Genomic DNA, 22,319 nt, shown 5'->3' with positions numbered 1-22,319 from the left:
CGCTTCGGCGCGGGGAGAAGCTGCGGGAGAAATCGGAGCTCGCAGCGAGCCCGGCTGGCGCCGGGAGCCGAGTTTCGGCTTTCAGTGGGTTTGTCCTAAAAGAACACTGCTGTTTGTTTCCGTAGGAGAAGCGGGGAGGCGTCCCGAAATCCTGGTAGTGCACTGAAAGGTAAGGGAAAGTGAGGAATTCTTTTGACAACTGCCTCCTGAGCGAGGCGGTGCCTTGGTTTCACTGAGTGCTGGTGTCAGGAGCTCGGCGCTTTGCATGTGTGGCTGTGGGACTGTGAAGTGTCAATTGCCTTAGTATCTGCTTAATTACAATTATTTTTGTGTTTGTCAAACTTGAGCACATAGTCTGCTTCATCTGGAAAGAAACTGGTAAAAGTTAACTACACAGTCAGTGACTTATGAAGACTTTAATTACTTCTCAGTTGTATGCAGTACAATATTGTTTCTTTTTAGCAGAATACAAACTGTTCTATTAATTTTTGATACTCCTATTAACATGAGAGTAAACATTACAGCATGATGCCAGTGAAATTTCAGGATAGACTGTAGTGCCTTTTTCCAATATATTATGATGGAAATCGACTTCTGCGTTTCAGGGTTTCTTAATGGGGATATTGGAAGTGCATGAGAAGATTTCCAGGAGGAATGCCATTATCATGTTATTAACAGTGAAACTGTTCTAAATAGAGTGCCATCTGTTTAATCCAGACTGCCTCAGTCTGGCTTCAGCAGTGAATGTTTTTCACTGTGAGATAAAGTCTGGAAGATTCAGAGCAGTCTTCTCTCAGGAAGAGAAGACACGCATTTGTTTTTCTGTAATGTATGGGGGTTGGAATTGTTGGCTCTTTATTTGTGAGGTGCTTAAATCCCTGTCTTACAGAGAATGCAGTTCTGTCAGAGACTTGCAAAATATTTCTTGTCTCTTGCTGTGGCTGAAAGTTAATGTGTATGTGTCCAAAGTCCAGTGGTGCTGAGGAATGTGTATATTTTTCTCAGAATTTTTTTTCAGTGACCCATAGACATGTCAGATACCAGATAACCTTGGTTTTATGCTTTGAGAGAAAAATAAAAACTCACATTTTATGTATGTTTGGTGCTTTTTTTTCCTTATTATTTGTTGGCGGGGTTGTTTTTGTTTATTTTGTTTTGTTTTCTTGGTGCTTGGAAGCCTGACTTGAATATTCCACACAAAATTATGCTGGTATTGCTGAGTGTGTTACCAGGGACATTCAGTTCTGATCCCAGAGCATTTGCCTTGTGGGATCTGTTGTGCATGAACACAATTGTTTAATAGGTTTAAAAGTTTAACAAGGGTTTCAGTAGCTGTTTTTGCTGTCCCCCAAGTACATAACTCATGGTAAGAAAAACCTTGTGCAGCCAGTTGATCTGCTCTACCATGTTCTGCTTCCTGTGTTTCCTTTTCTTTCAGAATGGTCTATACTCTTTAAAAAATAAGGCTGCAAATATGAGGGATGTGATATTTTGGGAATATAGTAAGCTCTTTGATGCTGTATCCTCAAGTAAGTGAGTCTGCATAATTTCAAGGGGCCTAGAAGTGTTGCTACAGTGTGTTTTGAGAAGGAAGCTTCACCATAATTACGGTGTCAGTCTGAAGAAATCAATAATATGCAGAAGGAAATAACATAAAAGAAGTTTCTATATTGTGTAAAAGAACCCCAACAAGCAACTGAATGTCCTCTAGGAGGGAAAGGTCATTGAAACTCCATGTACAAATAATCAGTACATTTTGTGATTTATGCAGTTGGTGGGGTTTTTTTGTGCACTATTTTTTTATTATTAATAATTAGTTGTGGTGATAATTACTGCAAAGATTTGGTGTTCTAGGATAAAGTTATTTTAGCTTGTATGCAGCCATGCTAGTTATGATTTGCTGGGATTCCTGCTTGTGCTGTTGAGCTAGAGGAAGGCTGCAGGGTTTCTTGGATAGCTTTCAAAAGTCCATGTTTCCAGCAATTTGTTTTGCTGTGCATTCTGGATTAGCAGATTGTGAGAGTCATTATAGGAACCACTCTTCTCTGCCTGTGCATCCAGTATTCTCTCTAGCACTGGACAGTGTTTGCTGTGCTCTTCATAATTGTTTGCTGGAGTAGAGAGCTGTGTGACTGACAGTGGCTTCAACTGTTTGCAGTTTTGAGATGGTAAGAAAGGGTTGTGGGGTTGTTCTTTTGCTTTTTCCCCCTTTAATATCAGAAGACATATTTGAACTAGTTAAATATTGCATCCTTTTCCCCCTGAAATTGCATGTTACTTCCTGTGGTGTTGTATTAGTAGTCAGCTATGTCGTTGGAAGCCTCTTGTCATTTGAATAAAATGGTTAATGCTGCCTTAATTACAATAAGAATGGAAAAGATCTTTCTTTAGTTCACCTTGGTTTCTTTGAATGCTTTTTAAAAAAGCACTCAGTGAATGGTGGGGAAGGAAATTATCTTCTCAGGCATCACTAGAGAGCTAAATATTTTATGGACAGTATCACAGTCACTGGTTCACCTCTATTTTAGAGCAGTGATGGGCTGGAACACTAGTCTTAGTTTCTTTCTGTTTATGATGTTTGTTTGCTGGTGGGTTGGTCTTTGTTTGGGGTGTTCTATTTGGGCAACATAAAGACCATTCTTCCCAGGAGCAGCCACACTGGTCTGATCTGTTATTCTCTGCTGAAGCCTAAGGCTCTGAGACCCTGGGATGTGTCAGGATCATTGTTCTGAGTTCTGCTCCTCTGCCACAGCTCAGCAGGTGCTCATTTGACAGAGGCACTTTGCTCTTACACTCTTGTCTAGAATATAGGGTTACCCCTTGGACAGCTCTCCCAGTCTCAGAGGGGATGGTGTGTTGTATGGATTTTTGTTTCATGGACATACCTAACATGTAAAAACTTTAGGGCCCCTGTATGGCTTTTGCAGCTACCACGTTTTCTGTCAATAAGAGCTGCACTTCATGTGGGGTGTCAGTAAGTCATTCCTCTGCTCTGCTCTGAGCTGTTACCTGAGAACTTCATGTGATACTCCCTGCTTTCTGTATGAGGAGAGGCAGACCTGTTTGCTCTTTACCAAGCAGTTTAATATGAGCTGAGAATCTTTAAAGACCTGGGTCATGTGTTCCCTCAAAGACTTGTCTGGGCTGGAAAAGAATTTTTTATTCCATTATTTTTCTTGATGCTTGTTTCCTTGTATTAAGATACAAACGAGTATCAAGAAGTGAAGGTGGAGGCTTCCCCAGCTGAGTCTTCTTGGAGGACATCTGTGCCATATAATAATCACTGAAGAAATCCCTTTCAGGCAGAACTGCTCTGAGCAGAGACAGTCACAGGTAGTATAGTTTGACTGCTCCTTCACTCAGTTATTTTCATTTCCAAACAGAGCACATTCCAAGTGTGAGAAGTAATTCTTCACTTATTTAATGCTGTTTTCTACAGGTTTTGTTTGAGTAAGAATGTAGTTAGAGTTTATGCTTGTATAACTCACTGTAGATAAAATGGCAAAATGGTTGAATTTTTCTCTCCGCACCTTTGTTTGGATAATTCCTGCTTCTAATAGCAAGACAAATAATTCAAGTGTCTTTTTTTTTAATTTAGTCATAGGACAGATTTATGGAGCAACTCAGTGGATCTCCTTTGTTTGTATAGAATTCTGACTTTAGTTTTTAAGCTTCAAATAAAAGCTCAAGAGGTAGAGGGGCACTTCTAATGAAATAAAATATAGTCATTTAGGAAAACCCAACTGGAAAACAAAATTCTGTATTGCCAGCTGTGCTACAAAGAAGAGAACATAAAAACCAAGATCAGGGACTGGCTAAAATAGTGTATAGTTTGCAAACTGTTTCACTCTGTGCTGCTGTTTATCCATAATAGAAAAACTTTTTATTATATGGTGAATGGCCACACAGCAATTTTTCTTTCTTCTGTTAATGTTACATTTTTCTATCAAATATAATTAATTTGGGCACTGGGTTCAATGGATGTTTTATTATTAATCAATTCAGATAAATAGTGAAAGACAAAAGTACCATTGGCTAGTCACTTGTCACTTCTTCAGTCTTCCTTGGTTGTTTTCTGTTCTGCAGGCAGTCCAGTTTGCCTCTGCTGCCCACTGCCTGTGTCAGATCTGCTGCCTTGCCCTTGTGGTGTGATTCTGTAGAGAAATACAGATTTTTATGGTCAAATTTATTAAGTTTGCCTGAAAACAGAGAGCCAGTGGCATTTGGAAAGAGATCCCACTAGGAGAGAGAAATGTTTGGTGTATAACTACTGCGAAGTGGTAAACTATTTATTTATTTATCTCTTAGAAATGATTATCACTGCTATCATTTGACATTGAAAAACACCAAATTCCCTGGCTGTGTAACGTTGTTCTGCACAGGGCCTGATGGAGATGGTTGGTGCAGTTCAAATATGTTAAAACATTCTTCCAGGAATTCTTCTATCTGTATATTCTGTGGGGCATTTTTTTTCTACAGGACAAAGTAGTTCATGGCTTCTCATTTTATATTGTATTGTTACACAAGCATTTGGCTAGCATTCCAAAAGTGCAGAGTGTGTGTTTCTGTGTGTAATCTCCATACTCTAGCTAATCTTACTGTGTTTTTATTGTAATTGCTCTGATTCTTCAAAACCTAAAATGTTTAGATCTCCTTTAATGGTGTCTGCATCGTGTATGGTTTGTGAGTTCTTTAAATAGTTCCACGTTGCTGTTCCTCTGAATTCTGCTTAACTGAAATGTGTGACATGGACATTTGTGCAGACTGCATGACTGCAGTTTGCTGATTCATACAGGGCAAAATTGATAAGTCTGGAATATTTTTCTGCTTCCATTCCCTATATTTAGTAGTTTCTAAATTTTTAATTGTAATTTTATTTAGGGTCTTCCTCCCCTCTTCTGCCTTGCCTTGACCCATATGTGAACTGGAGGAATTATTTGTCATCTATCTGGAAAGACAATGAGAGAATTTAAAAGAATAATCTTATTTTTCATGGCCATTCAGCTGATAAGATATGGGATTGAAAGATAATGAGCTGAAATATGTGTAAAATTTGCTTGCATTTTTCCTTCCTATCTTAATCTATTTTCTTTTTATTCAAATAGTTTGGTTTTTTTTCTGAGACTTCTGGTGTCTGTTTCTTCTTTGCATCTCCTCTTATTTTCTGCTTTGTCTTTTCTGTTTCCTTTAGGTTCAAGGGTATGTTGAGCTTAAGGAGAGGCTGGAGAGCAGCCCCTCTGCATGCCTCCCTCAGTTCTGGTTTGGAATAGGGCCACAAGGTAAAAAAGTTGATTTAGAAAAGGTTATGAAGAAGTCCATAGTACTTACTCAAGTAACTTTCCTAAATATCCTATGCACAAGATTGTGGAAACACATGGGCATAAGCATAACAGATTTGTTGTAGAAGCAGCTCAAGTTAGCTTGTATCTGTAAATCTGAATATTGTATTTCCTGCACGTGAAAAATCAGCTAGAATTAGAATGAATTATTTTAAACATGTCCTTTGTGGAGGTGTGGTATCTTAAGACTGGTGTACCCCATGTGTAAGCTACAGTGGCGATTCCACAATCCCATTTATCACTGTGATGGCTGAACATGAGGGTCAATCACCTTTTAGACAAGACATGTTTCAGAAGGTAGGAGGCTTTTATGTAAACTTAGTTATAGAGGGGGTGGAGTGAGCAATTTATCAAGCACCCTGGGACATGCCATCAGAGCAGGGCAAAGAACGAAAATCGAAATGCTCAACTTTGAGTTCTGATATCTGGTTATTGCTCTGGGTTAGAGGTATACTTGTTTTGAAAGGACACTTGATGCTTCAGTGTATCACTGTGCTTCCTCATGCTTTAGGGTTGGAAACACACCCAGTTAAAAATAGTAATTAACAAAAGCTCCCTACCTAGAATGGATGTTGTACTGGTCTTTAGTATCTGCAGCAGTGGGATGGACAGATGATTGGTTAAAGTCCATTTGCTGTAGTCATCTTACACAAGAAGTGATTGAGTTTAAGTGATAGTAATGTGCCCTTTTACATAGAAATGTAAGGCATGCTGACAAAGGATTTATCCCAGCACAAGCTCATATTTCTTTGTGTAACAGTGGAGAACTTTCCATTCCCCGTTTTTTTTTTTTTTTAAAGATGTTTTGTTGAGCCAAAACAGCACAGAGATGTAAGCTAAATATGGACACAAGGGGAGAGCAAGGGGGGTTTAAATGTGAAGTGGAAAAATTACTAGATTCTTATGCCTGTGGGTTTGGGGTTTTTTAAGGTGCTTGTTTCTTGTTCTTAACTTAGAACAGGCCTTAGACAAAATTGCTGAGCTTCCAAAACTGCTTCTAGATTGTTAATTATGTATTTGTTGTGTTTGGTAGTTATGTAATTGACAAACCACCATACTTGATGGTCTCCAGTGTTGCATCTGTGCAATAATTTCAAATAGTAGCATCCTTAAGCTTCTGGAAGTTACTAAACCATATTTGTGGCAATTTCTTGGGAAGAGAGATGATAATTTTGTTAGACTTCATATGAGCCATTCTGAAAGCTTCCCTTATGTTAATGGACTGCAGTGCAAATCTTGCCATGTCAGAGTGGCAAGAGCTTCATGAAAATCTCTGAAACAGTTCTGTGTTAGCTATGGACGTACAAATAGAGATAGGAGTCTTGGACTGGAGGTTAACTTGAATGCAAATAGAAAAGAAATAACTAAAATACTAAATGGATTTCAGCTAAGCATTCATAAACTGCATTTCTGCACTGTTTATTTTCATAAACATCTTGTGACAGCAACCTTTCCTTAAAATCACAGGTGTCACACGCATTGCATGGCTCTCCATTGAACAGGCTACTGCCTTTCTGCTTGCTTAGCTCTGTGTGGCTGCCAAGACTTGTTTCACGTCTTCTGAGTCTTCAGCTTTGCCTTCACCCCTGTTAGTGTAAACACCACATGAGTTTGAGAAGCCTCTGTTTATCTGTTGAATAAGAAAACTCCTAGCTTGCTTTTTGTTTGTTTGGGGAGAAGGAGAGAACAAGATTTTCTTTCTTCTCTCTACAGTTTATCTTAGAAGTTGAGACAGCAAATAAAAATTTTAAAACAGTTTAGGCATGGCTTGTTGTCTTTGTGTCTCCAAAGGACCAATTGCAGAAATAACTGAGATGCTCTTTTGCTTGTGCAGGTGTTGAGTGGACTTGGACTATGCATGGTCGTGTAAAAACAATTGCTACCTTCAGAATATGCACCTTTTCTGCATCTGTGGTGAAAATACTCCTGCAGTTATTCCTTGTGGGTGCAGAAATGAAACTGTGTTTGATGCAATTTGTGTCTTTGTTGCATTTGTGACTTTGTTGCATTTGTTTCCTCAGAAAAATGCATTTGTTGCAATTTGTGACTTTGTTGCATTTGTTTCCTCATAGCAAAATGTTACTGGGGCATCTGGATGTTTAAATCATTCAAATGGCAGCTGTGTTCCACATCCCTTGTGTCCCAGGAATCATGGTGTTACACACTGAGAGAGAGACTACCTGCTTTGCTTTTTCCTCTCTATAGATAAAATCCCTTCAGTTAGCTGCAGGTTTAATATGTTAATATGGTTTTTCACAATTAATGTTGCATTTTACATAGCATAACTAAAACTACAGCACTAATTTTACTTCTTAATTTAAATTAAAATGTTAGCCCTATATATCTAGTTTTTAACATGCTTAATTACCCCAAAAATAAACTCTGACATTTTTAGGGAAATGGTTGAAGATGCTGTAGTAAATTCCATGATAATGCTTATATGTTAACCTTGTAGTTTTTCCCTCTAGCTACTTCAGTGTTTAAATTGAGTAAAACTTAGGATGCTAAGGCAGAAAAATGTGCAACAGTAGGATTTCCCATTTGTTGTGCACAAAGTCCTAATCAGGTTAAGATCGTGGATGCATTCCAAATTAGGGGTCAGCAGCCAATGCTAATTGGCATTGATGCTGCTGAAATTGTGTAATTGAGTGTTGTGCTGATTGTCACAGTGTGTTTTATGCCACCCCTCCACTCCCCCCCCTTTATTTGGCAGCTTAAAATTTACTAAATGTTCAAAGGTTAGTTCTGTTATTTCCTCTGTGCCCTTCTTCTTTGATTTGCAGGTTCTGGTCTGTGCTAAAGACAGAAAACTAGGTAGTTCAACATATGAAAAGTAGAAGGAAGTTCAAAAAAATTGAAATAGAGTGCCTGTAGATACTATTTTTTTCTAATAAATACAGAAAGCTTAAAGATTTGCTGGTCAGTGGGGAAGTGGACTGCTATGCCTTTTTCTTTTTCTTTTTTTTTTTTTTTTCTGTCAACTGCTAGAAAAGAGCTGCTTCAGCACAGCTTCCTTTCATTTGACTGAAACATTTTGCAGGAACCTTGTCACACTTGGCTGGTGGAGATGTGTATGGGTGTGATGGTCCATTGCCCTTCTCTGCTGATGATACTCCCATGATTGCCAACTCCTGGACTTGATGGCTTATTTTGATAATAAATTTTTGGTCTTGTGAGAGGGAGGAGGGAACAAATCTTAAGTGGACATTATCATGCTAATTAGGAAACCTTAATTACTGTGTTGTCTGTTGTCAGCTCTATCAAGTTTTGATATATTTCAAATTAATTTTCCAGTGGGAAGGACCAAATATCTCTCGTACAGGGAAAGGATGCAGGCTTTTCTTGGCTTTATGCAGAATTCTAGTAGTAGTAATTTTATTGCTATTTCTATGAACTGTTGGAGCATTCTGCTTTAGTAATGTGTGCTGACTTTGAACAAATTGAAGTTATTGTCTCTTTGTCTTTCTGAATGCAGACTTTAGAGCTTTCTGATATATCTAAGGTTGCTATGAGCAAATTCTGCATGTTTATGCACATGTGTCATATCTATAGAAAATGGAAAGGGCTTTTATTAGCATTTCCTTTTTTATTGCAGGGGAATGTTTAAGTTGCAATTTTCTTGGTTTTAATAGTTTAAATGAAACAGATAAAACTGATTAGAGAATATAATTGTTAAAATATGTTATGAAAGTCTTCTTAAAGTGCCAATTGGATAGCTGGCAGATAAGGTAAAAACCATGAGGATTTTCCCTCCAAGTATGAAACCCTTGCTGCTCAGTGATAAGAAATAATTATGGTGTAATCATCTTAACCTGCAAATCTGAACATAATTGCAAGTACAGGGGTGTTAGGTCTGGGTGTGTATTTCCAGAACAGTTTTTTCATGTGCTGAAGGAGTCATGTGTGGACTGTGCACGTTGGTTTTGGCTTGTTCTTGGCGGTGTGGGTTTTTCTTCAAGTTTTTTTTTGCCTTTATACTGGATCAGCCCTACTTTTTGAGAAGTTACTCCATGTTCTCTCTGCAGGTCCACTGTGCATTTCAATGACCTCAGTATTTCTAAACCTTCTGTCTAAGTTGCCCTTGAAAGACTGTTTTGTGGAGCATGCTCCATGAAAGATGAGTGTATTACTTACACCAAAAATGTGTAATCTAGCATTTCAGGTGCCTGCTGCTTGAACTTTGGTAAGTGCTGCTGATCCCTATCAGCACAATTGCATAGGGAAACAGAACAGGCTTTTAATTAAACTCAGGCTTTGATTAAAAAAATTTGATTGTGTTTGAAGAGAATGAACTGAATTTGCTCTATGCCAGTATAACTAATAAAAAAGTAGAAGGTCATAACTGTTGCCCAGATGGGCAGTACCTGTAAAAGATTAGAGAAACTGTTTATGTTTAGTATAGTTCATGTGGGTGAATTTCATTTGAAGTAGATGTAATAATTGCTCAAAGATTATTAATGTTGCAAAAGTAGTAGTATAACTCCTAACAAGTTTGCATATAAGGCCATCTCTGGTATTTACCTATGGTAAATTTATTCCAGAAACTTGAGGAAAGGAAAAGCTCTGTTTTACCAACTGCTTTTGAATGTGGTTTTTGTTTTTTTTTTGTTTTTTTTTTTTTTTTCTTTTTTTTTTTTCTTTTTTTAAGCAGGGAAACTGTTCAGTAGTACAAACAAAAACCCAGAGTGCCTCTGTGTATGGATGAGGTTATGTAAAAGTGCCTGAAGATTAGAACATTGAGTCCTCAGTGAGGTTTTTTGGAGTGCAAGAAAATATGTTTGAAAACCTAGAACACTGTAAAATTAACCATCTCTACATAAATTCCACTTCCCTGTCTACACAAAAAAACTTGGGGAAGCTTAGCTGTAAAGCTTGCTGCATGGATTTTCAGTGCTGCCTGTCAAATCTGTAATTTTTCATAATCTGGAAAGACTCAAATTTTCTGAATATGCATTGGGACAGTATTTGACAAAAACTTTTAATTTTGTTCAGGTTATAAATAGAAAACATATATGAAAATTGTAGTGTGCATTTAAGATCCTGCTCTTGTTTCTGCAGTGTTGAGGGAAGGAGGAAAAAAGGCTGTGTATTCCAACTGGAGTCATCAAGCACCTGTGGAAGGCAGTTTTCTTTTTGTCTCTGTTTCATTCTGTTGTGGTTTTACACTACTTTAGTTTTTATACTGGCCTATAGCTTAGATAAATGAGAAATATTGTGGAAAATCTTGCCTAATATGGTGCATGAAAGATTGGGTTGATTTAAGTTGTTTCTTCTGTGTTTATGTCATGTTCCTAAAGATATTATATATGAAGTTTTGCTCTAGAAAAAGGATTGTTTAAATTTCAGATTAAAACATCCAGAGAAACCATCCAAACACCTTCCCCAAGTAATACCCCCACATATGTTAGTAACTTAGTGTCCTATTTAAAAATACATGAAAAATGAATAATTTCACAGTAAAATATTCATTAGTCCATTCTTGTGACTGGTTGGTTTGCATTCTGTTGTAATGTTGGTTTAAGAGTAGAAGAATAATGACTGTAAACAATATGCATTGTGTTTAACTATTCAGCAGTGAAGATAAATTATTAAACTCATACCAAGACAAAGGGGGTACCTGGTGTAGTTGTTGCACTAATTTACATTTACTACTGTTTTAATTCTCACACAGTTATTTCACTGAAAAGCAGTTTATGCTTCCAAGTAATAGGCCACAGAGTGCCAATTATAGTAAGCTGAGTTTCAGAGCTTCATGAGAGCTTCTAATAAGGTGATGAAAAAGTGTTACACTTTCTTTACAGACAGAGGTTCTTTGCCTGTTTTGTGTGAAGGAGAGTCCAACAAAGGCTGTGTAATTTCCTGCTCTGGAGGAATCCTAGTGAAGTTAATAGCAGGGCTGGTCATAAGCATCAATTTTTGTAGTACAATCACCTTAATCAGTTGGGTCAAATATCTTAATCATTGGTGTTCACACAGCTCTTAATGGATTGCATTATATAGAATTAACATGGTCAGGTACATGTTTTATTTCTTGTATGTGGAAGTTCTCACTTGTACAGTCTGTCTAATCTCAATATAAAATTAACAGTGGTTTTCCCTCTGTTTGGTGAGATTGTTCTTTGCAGTTCTTAAACCCCTCTCTAACTTTCAGAAAACTAGTGTGAGGCTGAAAATGACTGATACTGAAATCATGCTGTGATGTGTGACATGGGAGAAGACAAGTTGTTTCCTCTGCAGTGACAGTTGGAAGTAATAAAGGCAGCTACAGTTTTAACTGTGAATGTTGCAGCAGATCTTAGATTTCAGAATACTTGATGCTACTGTGCTTCACCTCTGAATAGTGAACAGTCTCTGTATGTGACTGAACTCCTTCTTGTAAGTGTGTAGGGTTCAACTTGCTCACATATTCCATTGGGTCAAGCAGAAGAGATCTGGGCTGTCCTGAAATTGTGTCATCTTGATAAGTCGTGATCAGTGATGTTTCTTCTAACTACATTTGTTGAGTTTGCTTTTTAAAGTCTGGGAACTTGTAATGGAAAGGTAAGACCAGCATATCAATCAGAATTAATTTTATCCTTGAAAACCATGCATCTTAAATGTGAATGAAGCATCTGAGTCAGATATGAAATTTATGGCATCGTGCAATAAAACAATGCCCTAATTCTTATGGATCTTTATTTTAACTCTGCCATTTTGAAAGTTTATTTGGAACTTTGTATTCTTACTGCATCATTTTTAAAAGTCAGCAAGATGACATAATTTTATCTATAACTGAGGTAAATTCAGATAAATTTGGAGATTACACTCATTTAAGAATTTGTGAATGTGTAAGTAAGTGTATGGATGGGGGGAAATTTGTCACTTCAGCTTAATCTATTTACACTCCTCTTCCTGGAGGTGGAGGCTTTACCATCTGGAAGCTGGAAAGATTAGAATAAGGGATTTCATTACTTTCCGCAGAGGAGCCTCTGGGTTAGATCTCTTTGAGAATAGGGTAGAAAAAAGGAGGTTAGGTAATTAATGAATATGTAACCTAAATTCCATTTTGTGGAAATTACAGTTGGTAGGGAATACTGCGAAGAGAAATATATACTGGTACTGGAATTTAGATAGATGGTCTGGAATTGACTTCAACTTTTCAATGGATATTTTTGTAATATAACAGACATTTATTTTTCTCAAGTGACGATTTTACAGCTCTAAAGTGGGAAGCTACTTAAAATATTCAGCTGGTATTTCTAGAACATTTCTGCATGAATTTCTTTCCTTTACAGACCAGATAGTGATCTTAGCATAATGTTTGCAGTCTTATTCCAAAGTGCATACTGGGGAGGTTTTGGTAGTGTGTCTTTTCATTGATTTGTTTTGTTTTGGGTTTGAATTTTGTTTTGGTTTTGTTCCCACAGAAATTATGTTTCTTGATTTCTCTTAGCCTGTGTCTATTCATTTTTAGTAGTTAGCACTGAGTGCCTTAAAAAGACCACCTTAACTGTGATTTTGCAACTGTTAGTTTGCTGAGGATTTTTTTTTAGGCTCCTTCTTTTACTATGCATTTTGCATTTTTACTTATCTAGATTTAATTTACTTCATGAACCAAAACCATGAAGGAGAAGGTGTTTGGGAGGGGTAGAGTTACACGGAAAGTAATTTGCATGGAAATGTTTTTGTAAGTAAAGAGGTTAGTGCAGACAAACTAGCATAGGAAGAGTTACTGCATATGAACTGATGCAAAGGGAGGACAAACCTGTATTGTCTGGCGTAGGATGGGTTATCACCAGGATCCTGACAAGAGAATGTTTTAGGTTTTGTGTAGGATGACTATGTGAAGTTGTTTCTAAGGAAACTGGTGCTGAGAGAACAAGGTAACTTTTCTGTGACTAACCTACGTGTGTGTGTATTTATATATTTTAAAGTGCGTCAGGTCCCTATAATAGAATAATTAATGTGTGTTTGGTGGTATTTAAGGCTGCAGGATAATGTCTTTATTATTATTGTTTCCAAAATCCTGTAAGTAATGTAGAGGAGTGTTTTCTTTGAATGCAAAAGATAAATTTCCTGTTCCACATTCTTGATTATCTCAACTCTTTTCTGCTTTATTTGCTGCATGAACTCCTAGGAGAGGGATTTAGCTCTGAGTATATAACTGTGTTTAATTCAGGTTCTGCTTATTTGCCTCTATGAGACACTTAAATTTTTCTCTGTAGAGTAATCTGACTTCTGTAGCTTTCTACAACTACTCCGTGTAATACTATGAAAACATCAGCCTTAAAGTTGTTTTTTAAACTGTTATATAGTGTCTGTTTTCAGTGTTGCATTTTCATTCCCACTGCCCTAATTGTTTATGTTCTGCAATTTTGTATCTATAAAGTAGTTTCACTGTAGGAATGGTAAAAAGATAGAAGGTTGGCAGCTGAGCTTTGAGGTGCTTGAAAAGGCACAGAAGATAATTTAGAGCTTAAAATGACTTAGAGGAGGCTTTTTGGAACAGATGGGCTGTACCTTTTCTTTACCCCTTTTTTGGCAGCTGCTGAAATTGATGTGACCTTTTTGATAAGAAATGGATCTTACTGTGCAAGTATGGTACCATGAAAGTTTACAAGACTGTTGTCCATCATCTTTCACTTCTCTGTGGTAAGGCTTTCTCCCATTGTTTTCACATACCTTTCTTTGTTGCTGGTATCCAAAAAGAAAGCTTTTTAGCCTGGTTTTTACTAGTGAGTCAGAGTGGGCAGGGAAGTAATGTCTTATCCAAGTTGTTTTGCATGACTAAGGCTTGTCTAATAAGGCTGGCAACCTAAATCCCACATAAAGAATACATCAGCATTTATATTTTAAAGTTGGAATGCATGCCTGTCTGCTGATGCTTGCAATTAAATTACCTAAAAGCTAGAGTTGGAAGAGTGCCCTTTCTATTAAGGAGAAGGCTTGAGCTGACAATTTAAATTAATAACTGTCCCAGGGAGGATTTGCTTCTTTCTGTCTTTGTCAGTTTTTACCTTGTTTCTCTGTACTCTGGAGCTGTATGGCCAAGAGAATTCTGGCAGAATGTTTGAACCTGTTTCAAATGGCAAGTTGTAGCTGGAGCTCTGATTTGTTGAGGACAATAGTTTTTAAATGTATTATTTTATGTTCTTACCAAAATGACAGTTTATGTAAGTGTCTACTAAATAGGGTTCTGGTAGAATAATGTGTTTATGTATATGGATACAGGGAAATCACAAAGGTCTTTGTGATTTGTACTTTATAATTTGTACTATATTTATCAAAAGAGATGTATATTACAATGCATATATTTTAAATAAGTAGAAGAAGCCATCCACCAAAATTGAACATTTGCAAGGCTGGTTTTACTTTTTCTTGGGATTAGATTAGCATGAGAGTCAGACCCTTTTCTAGTGTAGAAACAGACCATACTGTGACTATTTAATATCTTCTGGTGTATAACTTCAGAGTAGCTGGATGAAGCTTTATACACCTATATACTGAGTGGTTAAGCAATGAGTGGCTGTTAAGAGAATTTTTTTTGTAAAACATGTCAGTGAAGTGCTAGTTGACAGCATTAAGTTTTCTTCTTTGCTCTTCTTGTTCTACCACAGAAGTAAGTATATAAAACAGGTATTACAGTGTTTACCTACAATAGTTTCTTATTGTCCTCATGATGTTTTATGGTAATTTACAGTGTGGGAAGCAGTACACTGTTAACAGTCTAAGATTTCTATCTTGGTGCATTCAAACTTTTATTTTTTATTACTCTGTTACAAGAAAAAGTCCATTCTACCTTCTCAGCCACTTAATTCCATGAGCTTCTAAGACAAGGAGCTCTTTATTTCCCCTGTTTTTAAAAAATTATTCTCATATCCAGGTTAGAAGTTATTTTTCACAATCCTTGTCTTCAACTGCTTCTTAAACATTTTTCTGCTTTATACATATTTCTTTTGTTTGCAACAAATGTAGGCCAGTATTTCAAATAAGAGCATATTACCAGTTTTGTATGCTCTACTTTCATGTTTTCAGATTTACTTTAAATGACTTTGTGTGATCAAGCATCTTGATTTATTGTCTGGTGCTGATGCATTCCTGAACAGATGTTTTCATTGCATCATCAAGTATATTATCTAGTCTTTTTCCATTTAGTCTTTTACACCTCTGCACTCAGGAATAGCTCGTCACGAGAAGTTCAAATTGTGCTTTTGTTATCTGCATTTATCAGCATGTTGCCTGGTTTTCTTCCTCCAGAGTTTCCCAGTCTCGTTAGTGTGGGTGTGTGGTGGGGAAGTTTCTTTCCTGTGTACTTCTGACCACCTCATCCTATGTTGTCTTCTATCTGTTCTGCTTTCCAGGGTGTTGGTCATGTTTGACACAGGTGCTCTTCTTACAGAGCTCTGAACTTGCTGAATCAAACAAACTGAAATTGTGTTTAGTTCAGAGTAAGGATGCATTCTTGATGCTTTCCACACTATTTTTTTTTACAGAGGCAGCATGGAAAAATCTTTCTTCAAATATACTTCTTTCCATGCTCAGTAATCAATTATAGATATGAGAGGAGTGTAGCTTGGAAGAATGAGCTATAATTGATAATAGTTTTCTGTTCTTGTGGACTTGTCACTCCTTAATGTTCTCTTACACAAATGGCACTGTGAAGAAACCTTGTAGCAGGAAGTTTTATTCTTTTGGCTGACACAGTTCAGGTGTTAAATGCAAATTATTCTTCTCATGGCCTTTAAGGTAAAAATACATAATATTTTCATTCGTTGTGCAACTTGTATGAAAATTGTGTTGTATGCATTTTACTGTCTAGTATAAAATGGCCAAGAACTGGACCCAGTTTGAAGTGCATGTCCTGCAATGTAATCTCTCCCATGTATGTCTAAAACAGTATAAACTACTGGCCTCTTTAAAGCAAACATACAGACAAAAACTCTGAATAAAATACACACCATCAACAAAAACCCCTCTGCATACTTGAATAGTGATATCTTCTTAAATATCATCAGTTATGAATATCTAATCAGTGGCATTTTTTTCTTTCTAATCCCCACTGTTATGGTTGATAGTGTAGCAAGTGGTAGTGGCTGAGATTATCTGGGTAGTAATTTTGCTGTTGCAGATAGATTTTGGTTAGTCTTGGTTTAAATGCAGACTGGTAAATAATAACGTATTCAGTATGTGTTTCTTCTAAATGTAAGTGAAAACAAGCTCTCTGATGAGCACAGCTGACCCTTTTTTATTTCTTTTATTGTAGTCAAAAATTCTTCAGGAGTTACTTGAGTTTTTCAAGTTTCATTATTCCACTAGATTATTGTTGGAATAAACTTTTTTTCAAACTTTTGTATTTTCAAAGGGAAAAATACTGAGAATGGTGAGTTCACCATCCGTGAAGGAATGTAAAAACCCACGTAGATGTGACACTGAAGGATGTGGTGTATTGGTGGAGTTGGCAGTGCTGTGTTGCACAATGGCTGGACTCGATGGTCTTAAAGGTCATTTCCAGTCAAGATTACTCTATGGTTCCATGATTTGTGTGCATAGCATGATCAAGGAGAGTGCTCTGACTTGATAAAATTCTGTTGGTTAACTGTAATTGGCAGATGCACAGTGCAAGGCTGTGACTTCCTTCAGAACAGAGTATTATAGCTTTAATTTTAAGTATAAAGATTCCAGGTCTAATTTAACAGCCTCATGTGTCATACTCTGCTCGTTTATGCCAAATGAGTAAGTTTAGAAGAAAACATTTAAACTCTCATTTCAGGTGCTTTTATGGGCATGATTTTTGGTAATTGATTTTTTTGTATTTGATTTTAACATTGAGTGGCTGCATTCCTAATTATAACTTCTCCTGTTCCGTGCTTTAGTATGAATTCAAACTTGATTACTTGTTCAGTATTTAAGAAATCTTCATCAGACCATATGTAAAAATATTTTGGTATGTTTTAGTTTTACTGTTACTAATAACTAAATTTTTTATTAGTTTTTTATGGTTCCTATATACTATAAGAACCTTTGAATCATAGTAGAAAAAAATAAAAATGTTTTTAAAATAAACATGAGAAATCCCTTATATTCTCTGTATTTTGTTTGCTTTGGGAGACATGTGAACACTCTGGAAATGAAATTCAATACTTTTGGTTCAGGCTACTTCAGCCTTGAATAAATATGCACAGGGTTGAATGTATTGAACCAGTTTACTTTAGGGACACACCCACACAGTGTTGGATATATTTATATTTTCCCCCCAAAGGTATAGCAGACCAGGGAGTGAGTGTAAACATGAGGTGTGCTTTCCAGATGGCCATTTGAAAATCCCAGAGTCATCTGTGTGTGAGGCTGGGGCAGTTCCTCAGCTGCCTATCTTGCCTCTTTGTACAAGTCCTTAAAATATCTTTAATATTCGGGCAAATAATTTTAAAGGCAGAGACAATTTGTCCTAAAACTGAACTGGCAGAGCCAGACCAGATGTAGAGTGCTTCTGCATTGATACAGCAGTTGTGGTTCTCAAGCTGATTTACACTGGAGGAAATTCCCAAATAGGGAAGCTTGAAGCTCAATGCATGGCAAAAGCACTAATATAGCTGAAGTTTGCTCCTATGTGTGTTGTTTTCTCAGGCTCACTATGAAGGGATTCTTCAGCAGAAGGTGAACTTTAGTTTGATGCCTGATTTTCACAGCACTGAAATTTTGGCTCTGTAAGGAATATGTACCTAAGAAATTATAGTATGGGAGAGTCTTTAATATATTCAATTTAAGTATTACATGTTCTCCAAAGTCAGGGTATGAATTCAGTTCACATTTTATAAAATTATTGCTTTCTTCTTTTATCTTATGTTGTTCTTTGTAAGTATTGTGCCTCACTAATACAGAAGGATTTTCTACATAAGTGACAAAAATCTTTTGTTTGGATGAAGGCAGTTCCTCCCTTCCTCCTGCTAAAACACTGACCCTTTTTTTTGTTTGTTTTTTGGTTTTTTTTGTTTTGTTTGGTTTTGGTTTTGGTTTTTTGGGGGGTTTTTTTGTTTTTTTTTTGGTTTTTTTTTGTTTTTTTTAATGGCAAATTGCTTTATTGCAGAAGGATTCTTGTGGACTTAGGAATATTTAGTGAACTTCAATTTGTAAGGCCAATAAATACTTGTTTTACTTTACTATATTTTTTCCTGATTTTGTGATCATGATATGTTTTTTTTTTGTCTTTTAGAAAACGGGGCAGTACTTGAAGGCTTGACAAATGCATCCCAGGTTGAAAAATTTCTGCATTCCTTCTCCTCTTCCTCCTTTAGAAAACTGACTTCTTTAAAGAGGTAAAGTTTAATGTTGCAGGTTTTTATCCAGGCAGAATGAACCTCATAGCACATGAAGCACACTCAGCTTCATGTGCTATGATGTTTTAAATTAAATTATATACGTGTATCACTCTGACATGGCATCAGGATGTCTTTGTAAACTTTTGTTTGCAGAGATCTAATTAGTCCTGTTATTTTACAGAATTATTTTTCAGCGCTTCTGCTGAAATAAGTCACTCAAGTGTTACTTGAATTTAAATTCATGTTATTTCTGAATTTGTTGTATTTTAGGATGTTTAAACACGCTTTAGAAATCTGAAGCAGTTCCTTACCCTCAAGAGAATTGGTATTCTCTTAATGATTTCCTGCCAAGGGCCATTGAAAAAATGATACATTAACTCAAAAAATGTGTTGGGAAGCCTTTTATCTTATTTCACTTCACTTTTCATTTAACAAATACTGATTGTTCTTAAATACAAATAACTTACAAAATAAATACAAAAACAAGTAAGTTCTGACAAGAGAATTTATGATTCCAGTCATCTAGTCTGGCTACCAAAAGGTCATTTATTGTAGGACTTCCATGATGTAACTTGTATGTAAATTTTGTTGAACCTAAGTAATTTTCAAAACGCAACTGAAAGACAAGTGGCCTGAAGCACTGAATCCTTCTTTTTCCTCCTTCCCCATTTATGCAGAGCATTTTAGACTAAACAAAGAAAACAGTTAAATTACTGTTAAATAATGGGACTGATTGTCCAAAATGCAACCTTTTAAATTGTTTTGTATTATATAATCTTATTGGAAAGGCATTAACAGCTTTTCATTGGGGAGGATTGTAAAAAACTAAATTTTCCTACCATAACTAATATTTAACTTCTTATTTTTCTTCTAAAGGTAAGAGAGAAGCAAAAGAAGTAAGAAAATGCTGGGATCAGAACGAGGTGTGGTGGAAGAATGGCTGTCAGAATTCAAGGTGAACTGGGAAGATTAATGATGTCTAAACCATTGGCTCAATACCACCAAACGTAGTAGTGGGGTTTTTTAATATCAAATAATTAACATTTTAAATTTCTATTACTTTATCTTTCAGTTTTTTATAATTCATAAACATCCAAAGGTCTGTATAATTGAGTTGACTGTTACATAATATGTAATGCATAATTCTAATAAGTAGTTTATTTTTATTGTTTATTATTGCAGAGCAGAACACTACAATAGCAATGTGGTCTTTTAAATGTGTGTTTTGTGTAGGTCAAGCTGTTAGAATTTAACTAACAGCTGGATAATGCTGCCCAAATTTGCAATTGAAGAACTTTCAAATTTAAAAATAATTAGTATATATTTATTTAGACTTAAAAAAAAAAAAGAAAGGAAAATACTTTACTTTTCCCCCTCCCCGTGAGCTGCATAAAATTGTTTCATCGTGAAGGATTTGAAGTATTTTTAAGCTATTTTGCATGTTGATAAATATGCTGAGTGAAATACAGGGTAATGCATAGACAAGAAAACAGGATTTCATGACTGATAAGAAATTATTCTATTATTTAAATTAAGAATTAGTAGTTCCTCAATCATTGATGAGAGTAAGTCATCATGTACTGTTGTTGGAAATTTGCTTAAGTTCCAAGGGTGCAAAATCCACAAACATGGTTGTTCAGGGAAGACTCGAGACTGTCCATGCTCATTCTATACTCTTGACACCTCTTAAATAAGTTGAGTTGATTTGATGAAGTCTTCAAAAAGATCCTGTTAAATACAGGCTGTCAAGAAAGAGATTCCTCATACCAAACTAAAGCAAATGAATTATGGAAGATGAGTCTAAACTGTTTTTGGATTTAAGCCTGAAAGTGGTTTAGTGCTCCCAAATGCTGTTTGTATGGAGAAGGACTTGTACTCAACAGTTAGGTTACAAGTCTGAAAATTTACTGAACTTCAAGACTTTTCTTGGCTGTTGGGATGAGACTTCATTCTTTTTTTTTTTTCTTTAGGCATTACCTGAATCACAAATTTCCAGCTATGCAGCTACATTGCACCGAAAAAAACCACTGGTACCAGCTCTTTATAAGGTCATTCAAGACCCAAACAATGAGGTAGGAGATTTTAAAGAACTATTTTTATTCTCATTCCTGGATCTTTCACCTCTACAACCTAAACTGGAGAAACTAAAGCAGAGGAAGATTGATTCTTTTTTTCCATGGGTATCATCCCTCTGTTTAGTCTCTTGTTTTTTACAGTTACTTTATTGCCTTTCTAGTAAGACACAATCTCATCTGCTTCCAAAATTAATGTTTATGCTGTCTGCTAGGTTCTCCTTGCCACAGCTGACTGTTGTGGTTTTTTTGGCAGGGGTTGGTTTTGGTGTTTTGGTTTGGGGTTCTTTTTATTTGGGAGGGTTTCAAGCTTGGCTTTTTTTTTTAGTTTTTTTTTTTCCAGTTCCCAGAAACCACCTTTCAGTCATAACAGAGACAAAGTAGGCCTTACAGTGAAACTCAAAAAGACCCATGTACTTCTTGTGTGGTGGCGTGTTGCGGTGGAAGATGCAACCTTTTTTTAAATGCCATTAAGATAACAAGATCTTCTCGTGCTTATATTAGTATCACTTCTGTGTAATTTGGTTTACACTGCTGTAAACAAGAGCAGAACCAGGGCCCCAAAATGTAAATAGACACAATGCAAACTTAGCTTACCCTTGTACATAATTCATTTTGCAAGTGACATTAAACTGAGCTTTGCAACCCATTGGCTTCTGTGAGGAGCATTTCTGGGCAAGTGTGTGAAAAATAAGTTCTGAATAAATTGTGCAAGCATACCATTCTCTGACATGTCAACTACTTTAGATAAAATGCTTACAAATACTTGGTGTATCATCTGTGACTTCTCATATATTTATAAATTAAATGGGTAGTGTACACAGCAAGGAAGTTTTTCATTTTCCTAAGTACAGCTTAGCTGTTTTAGAAAGCTGAGTGCTTGATTTAGCTTCAAGGAGATTGCATAATGATCATGCAATTAAAAAAAAAAGGCTTCATAGCTGTCAGCTTCATTTCAGTATTATAAATAACCTGCATAGTGACCTTTTTCTTTGTACTGAAAAGCTGCTGTTATTCTCTCTTCAACCTGAAGCCACCATTGCTGCTGTCTATGTATTTATGTAGACTCCTGAAAATGTAAAAGGTTCTCATTGTTTTGAGAATAAGCATTTGATTTATTTTATTTAAAGAGAAAAGAACCAGATTTGCAAATCTTTTTAGGGTGATCTTATGTTACTGCTCACTGGTGCTTGTCAAATATTACTCTTTGGAACAGCTGTTGCAGTTTCAGCCTGATTCTGCTGCCACGTGTAAGATAAAGAATCCTAGACACAAAGATGTCCAGCTTCAGGTTCTACTTGTTAAGGCAGGATGTATTTCCTTGTTGTACTTCTTCCAAAGTTATTTGCTTGTGAGGAATATAACCAAAGTGAATTCGTTACTTTACATAATTGTGTAGTAATATTTGTCTCTAACAATATTTGTCTCTAACAAAAAACCCCCCTCTAAGAGGGGTTTTTAAATATGCTTTATAGGGCATTATTTGTTAGAAGGGTAATTCATGGCTTATGAAGATTAAATGCATGTGGAAGACTATTATAAAAATACTGTTTCTGGGTTCTTAAACGTGATGGACAATTCTTTAGTGCAATTTAATCATAAAGTTGACTGAT

At 36.2% G+C, this 22,319-nt stretch overlaps 1 protein-coding gene across 3 annotated transcripts in view; it reads left to right on the top strand.

The window, feature by feature from the left end:
- The first annotated feature begins 137 nt into the window (after positions 1-137).
- The window catches only part of LOC131560423 (hyccin 2), a 65,748-nt gene continuing 43,566 nt past the window's right edge, over positions 138-22,319 (top strand). For all 3 annotated transcript variants that reach the window (XM_058809117.1, XM_058809119.1, XM_058809118.1), the window contains exons 1-4: positions 138-169; positions 18,529-18,631; positions 19,511-19,589; positions 20,605-20,706. In XM_058809117.1, coding sequence (XP_058665100.1) covers positions 19,539-19,589; positions 20,605-20,706 — 153 coding nt within the window. In that variant the 5' untranslated portion in view covers positions 138-169; positions 18,529-18,631; positions 19,511-19,538. The remainder of the gene's footprint in view (positions 170-18,528; positions 18,632-19,510; positions 19,590-20,604; positions 20,707-22,319) is intronic.

Source organism: Ammospiza caudacuta, chromosome 8 (assembly GCF_027887145.1).
Source record: "Ammospiza caudacuta isolate bAmmCau1 chromosome 8, bAmmCau1.pri, whole genome shotgun sequence".
Classification (NCBI taxonomy): Eukaryota; Metazoa; Chordata; class Aves; order Passeriformes; family Passerellidae; genus Ammospiza; species Ammospiza caudacuta.
The sequence above is the reverse complement of the archived record's forward strand: the minus strand, read 5'-3'. Positions and strand labels throughout refer to the sequence as shown.